General features: G+C 45.7%; 1 protein-coding gene across 3 annotated transcripts in view; it reads right to left on the bottom strand.

Moving 5' to 3' along the window:
- IL17REL (interleukin 17 receptor E like) overlaps positions 1–1464 on the bottom strand; it is a 64102-nt gene extending 62638 nt beyond the window's left edge. For 2 of the 3 annotated variants that reach the window (XM_054021911.1, XM_054021904.1), the window contains exon 1: positions 1289–1464. In XM_054021911.1, the coding sequence (XP_053877886.1) occupies positions 1289–1390 (102 nt within the window). In that variant the 5' untranslated portion in view covers positions 1391–1464. The remainder of the gene's footprint in view (positions 1–1288) is intronic. The other variant, XM_054021918.1, reaches the window with a different exon arrangement.
- Between the last annotated feature and the right edge of the window lie 4536 nt (positions 1465–6000).

Below are 6000 nucleotides of genomic sequence, written 5' to 3' on the forward strand. Positions count from 1 at the left end.
TTTTACTCTTAATAAAATATTTCATCTTCCAGGCATTTCTATGTTGCTTATCTCTGTAGCATTGATATATTCTACTGTATAGTCAGCCTCTCAAAATTTAAAACAAAGTACTGTGGCATATATGTAATATACAGAAGCCTGTGCTTTTGTAGTATCTGTACAGTTCAGCCACATTGAAGCAGCTTTTTAGGATATGTCTCAATCCAACCCCTAAGGGCTTCACAATCCCATGACATTCTCAAGCAGAACTCTGTACATATAGCCAAACTGTCATTTCATACCATCAGCTCCACTTCTTAACAGCAGCTAAATATTTCATGTCAAGCTTGTCTTCTATTAAGATTGAAAAATCACAGCATCCTTATTTTTTAATCTTTTTTTAGTTTAAACTTTAAATAATAAATTATTCAGTGATTTGTTTTATTGTTTCTATTATTAGTTTTCAGGAATCATTGTAAATGAGCAAAAAGAAGAACAGGAGTACTTGTGGCACCTTAGAGACTAACAAATTTATTAGAGCATAAGCTTTCGTGGACTACAGTGGGCTGTAGTCCACGAAAGCTTATGCTCTAATAAATTTGTTAGTCTCTAAGGTGCCACAAGTACTCCTGTTCTTCTTTTTGCGGATACAGACTAACACGGCTGTTACTCTGAAATTGTAAATGAGGACATCTCTATACTGCCCCCATGTGGAAATATATGAAAACAATACAAAATTCAATTCCCTTAAAGAAATGACATGGTACATTCTCTCTTCTGTGCACACATGTAGCTCATTAAAATTAGGAGTTACATTTGCACCTCCTAGCAAAAAGGTTTTACTCTTCATCTTCAAGCTTTCCAATTCAGTACAAGTTAATGGGATTTGTGCTCCTAAGATATTTTGACACTTGAAAATCGCACCACCCTCAGTTCTTATAAAACTTACACAGTTATAGTAAGAATTTAATCCCCAAAATAATGGCCACAAATAAAATACTTTTTATTTCTAACCTCCAAATACATAAGAGATAAAAAAATACCACCCTGGAAGTTGCTTTAAGATAAAGTTTCTTTCTGATGTATTCTTATATACTGTCATCTTTGTCATATTGTATTGTTTTACTCATACCAAAATTACAGCAGTATAAAAGTGATGTCTAAGGAAGGCTTGAACATTTTAATTCCTGTTTTGATGCTATAAATACTCAAAGACAAACCACACAAATACAAATGTCATTTATAAATATTGTAGTGGCATATAAGTATTACATTCATAGATAGCAGCTACAAACAAATTATAGTTTACCTGAGAACATGAGAGTCCACATTTTTCAATCCTGGGGATTATCTGGCAATCAGAAGTCCCCAAAATTATTACAAGAAGAATCTGAAGATCAACTGCTAGCATCTTAAATTTAAAAAAAAACAACCACCCCCACTCTTCAATTTATCCTTTAGAAATAGACCTTCAACTCTGACAACTCTTTCTCTCATGCCAAAACTTAAATACTGTGATATGAATGAGTCCTACCCACAGTACCTCTGAGCTAAACTCCGCCTCCTCCTACAAGTCAACATTTCAAAGTATTTCTAACGTAGTGAAATGTGCTGGTTGTCTATGAAGTAAGCTTTACTCACTTTACTCATTAGAAACTTATGTTCTTTGGTGAAAGCTAGTGAAATACACTTTCAGACCTGGATAATCACAGCAAACACCTTCCTTCTGGATTTCAGTATCTTACATTTGAATGGGTCTTGGCACATTTGTTCCTTGTAGAAATGTGCGTGTAAGTAAATATGATATTCATGAAAATTAAGGACTAACATCAGCTGCTGACAGACAGATGGGGGATGACACTGTGCAAGGTCATTGTTAATGCAATGTCATCCTGACCTGCTACACCCTTTGCTATTCTATTCTTGAGTTTTCGATGAGCAGAGATTTCCAATGTGTAGAAATCAGAGAAAACAGGGTAGTTAGGCAATCCCTCCAATAGTCTGATTCCTCAAGTGATGTAGCACAATGGAGCAATAGCATCACAAGACTGACTTTTGCTTCCCTTCATTGGGAAAGACAAGACTTTTTTCCCACCAAATAAATGTGAGCTTTGAATTTATTGTAAGTACTATTTGCCCTTAGTAGAAACCCTTTGTTCTATGGTCTGTGTTCAACATTTCAGGTTTTACACAAAATTAGGAGGTGCACCCACTTTCCCAACTCTGAAAGCAGATCTTAGGTGAGTCATGATGCATAAATACTGCTTCAGTTTAACAAAGGGTTCAGGAACACCTTTCTAGGCACTGCCCTGCAGTGAGGGTAAGAAGAACCACTCTAGTGGGAACTCGAGGAAGAATTGTGCCAAGGATTGGTGCAATGCCTCACTTGCACTCCTTGGTGCACAGGGAGGACACATCTGCTACTACCTGTAGATGGAGTACCACGTGTACACCCTTCCACAGCTCGTCAGCTCCATGGCAGCAGAATGATGTCAGTCACATCACATTCATTGCACCTCAATCTTGGAGTTGGGCTTGCTGTGCAGGAGTGTCAGATCTGCCTGCAGATGTCTCCCCAAGCTTCATAGGGCTTCATAGGGAATGCCTCCAGAGACTCCCATAGTCTGACAAAAGGCTGGCTTGGGGTACTCGAATGAGAAATCCTCAAAACATAAACCTGAGTCTGCTTTGATATCTGAGCACCAGGACACAGTACCAGCACCACCTCTATCTGTGCAGAACCATCTTCCCTCTACACTAAGTCAGGTAGCTTCATCACTGAGGTATCCTGTATTGCTCCCCAGAGAGTGAGGGGCTCTGCTAAGGGCCAAGTCCCAGGTATACTCTAGAGACTGGTGAGTGAAGTTAGTAATACTGTGGTCTGAGTAACCAGATCATGTACTGCCTCTATAAGAGATGCACACATTGGCAGGAGGCACTGAGAGAGTACTTGCTGCCTTCCAACTCACCAGTGATGAACCCCCCAGCTCCAGGCTTACCTAAAAGGGAGCTGCAGGGCAGAACAGGATTAGTTTCTGCAGGGAATCCAAGAGAGAGGACTGCAAGAGGGCAATATCTTGGACAGAGTGGCTGCTAGCAGGGACCGGGGGACCTAGAGAGCGCTTCTGGTTGGCTGCTGGATTTGCAGGCTTGAGGCCCTGAGAAAAGGGCAAAGAAGGTGCTGGGGCCATGGGGAAGTGGGCCAGGAATGTAAGCAACTGAGACAGAGGTTAAAGGGGCACAGCAGGAGGTTGTGATCCGCAGGGTCCCTGGGCTGGGACCTCGAGTAGTAGGCAGGCCTGCGTCCCCCCCATTCACCACTTGGGGAAGTGGCTAGACTATAGAACTGAGATATTCCACCCCCAGAAGGGGGAAAACACAGATGGTGGCACGGCCAGAAGGTTGAGTTATGAAAAGGATGCTGCAGTTGGATCGAGGTGGGTCTGCAGATGGGTTGCCAATACTCCTGGTTTCACCGGGAGTCTTCTGGAATCAGGCCTTATCTCCTGGAGTCTACTGACACCAAACCAGGAGATTTTAAGGTGCTAAAAGTCTGACGATGCAGCGGGGCTAAGGCAGACTCCCTGCCTGCCCTGATCTCACACCGCTCCCAGAAGTGGGGGGGACCTCCACTCACTGCCCCCGCCTCGAGCACCAACTCTGCAGTTCACATTGGCCAAGAACCACAGCCAATGGGAGCTGCAGGGGTGGAGCCTGCAGGCAGGGGCAGTGCACTGAGACCCCTGACGTCCCTGTCTAGGAACCACTGCTAGAGGGATGTGCCAGTCGCTTTCGGGAGCCGCCCGAGGTAAGCGCTGCCCCCCTCACCTCTTCCTGCATCCCAACCCCCTGCCCCAGCCCAGAGCCTGCATTCCACACCCAAACTCCTTCAGAGAGCCTGCAACCCCTCCTGCATCCCAACACCCTGCCTCAGGCTCAGCCCAGAGCCCCCTCCCACACTTTGAACCCCTCAACCCCACCCCCCAAGCCCATAGCCTGCACCCCCTCCCACATCTCAACCCCCTGCCCCAGCCTGGTGAAAGTGAGTGAGGGTGGGGGGAGAGCAAGTAATGGAGGGAAGGGACTGGAGTGAGCGGGAGGTGGGGCCTCGAAGAAGGAGCGTGGTTGCTCTCATGGGGTCAGGGGCAGGGCCTTGGAGAAGAGGCGGGACAGGGGGCGGGGAAATGGTGTTTGGGTTTGTGCGATTAGACAGTTGGTAATCCTCTTTGCAGATGCTGACGATGACAGGTGACGCACCACCAGGAGAGGGAGCACTGGCTGAGCGAGCTAATCCCCCAGACAACCAGCAGGAGGCACCACACTGGTGAGAGAATCACATGACAAGGCTGCTCCCCACTGAGACCTCTGGGGCTCCCTCTCCATCCTGGTTCAGAACAGAGAGACTTATCCAGAGACCATCCATAGTGGTGTGTCCTAGTCAGCTCCAAGGGTGTGGTAATATCTTTGATAATTACCACAGACCCTTGCATCAAAATCTGTGAGAGCAACCACAGACCTTTCTGTGCCAAGAAAGATGCCTGCTCCCCAGCATTTGGCATTTATGTCATGAGTTACTGGTCTCAACACTGATACCCTGACATCCTCCTCCCCTGTGTAGAAAGCCTCAGCACAACTTGTCAATGTCTTTCAAAACAAAATTGACTCATCATGTTCCCTCATCTGCTCAATCACCTGAATGAAAGCAGGGTAAAGATCAGGATGACAGTGGCACTATTTGGAAAACTTTTCTGATGCTAAGTGTATCTTCACTACAGGGGAGCAGCAGGACAGCGACACCACATGCAAAAGATTCGATTTCCCTACAAAGCTGACTAAACTGGCAGATCTGAAGTCAATACCTGCCCACGTATCTACAAGGACCACAGCTGAGATGCCCCCCCATAAGGAAGCCTGTTCAATAGGGTTTCCAAGTCCTTGCATCCTGTTTTGGGCCACTGGTTAAGGTGCATAACACCTCAGGTTCCCCCCACACACACACACTATTGAGACCACATATATCCTTCCTTATTTTCCTACCATGTGCCCCAATAGGAGAGCTTAGTGGTTGAGACGGCTGACATCCACCAACATTCAGGCTGAGCTTTAGAGCTGGGATTCATTTTGTCAGATTTACTAGTGCTCAGCTACAGCCATTCATGCTGTACATTACCAGGCCTTCATACCCAAAGGGGAGGTCGAGCTTTGAGAGAAAAAGCCTCTGTTCTAGTAAGATACCTATCCCAGCTCAAAAATATAGGGCATGACCAGCACTGGGTGTGGGATGACCTTTGGTGCAAGTGATAAATAGTGAGGGCTGCTTCCTCAGAGGAAGAATGGTCCAGTGGCACTAGCCTGGGAATTGGGAGACTGGATTCAATTCCCTGCTCTGCCACAGACGTCCTGTGTGACCTTGGGGAAGTCAATTAGTCTCTCTGTGCCTCAGTTATCTATTTCTGAAAAAAAGAGGACTAATAGTACTACCCTACCTGACAGGGCTGTTGTGAGGATATAGACATTAAAGATTGAAAATGCTCAGATACTATGGTGATGAGTGCCAACAAGTACTTAAGATAGACAAATGTTGTCACTTGCAGGTCTGGTAGGCTGCAGGACTCTAGGTTTGACCAAGAAAAGCTCAAGGACAATTCCCGACACTGGGAAACCTCTTTGAGAAAAACAGTTACCTTTTCCGTAACTGGTGTTCTTCGAGATGTGTTGCTCATGGCTATTCCACAGTAGGTGTGTGTGCTCGCCATGGGCCCTGGTGCTGGAAGTTTTTCCCCTAGCAGTTCCCATAGGAGAGTGCTCCTAGTGATCCCTGGAGTGGCGTCTCCATGGCGCGGTATATGGGGAGCTACACCCTCAGTTCCTTCTTGCCAGACAACTCCGACAGAGGGGAAGGACGGCGGGATGTGGAATAGACATGAGCAACACATCTCAAAGAACACCAGTTACGGAAAAGGTAACTGTCTTTTCTTCTTCAAATGATTGCTCAAGTGTATTCCACAATAGGTGATTCCA

The sequence above is a fragment of the Malaclemys terrapin genome, chromosome 1 (genome assembly GCF_027887155.1).
Source record: "Malaclemys terrapin pileata isolate rMalTer1 chromosome 1, rMalTer1.hap1, whole genome shotgun sequence".
NCBI classification, from domain to species: domain Eukaryota; kingdom Metazoa; phylum Chordata; order Testudines; family Emydidae; genus Malaclemys; species Malaclemys terrapin.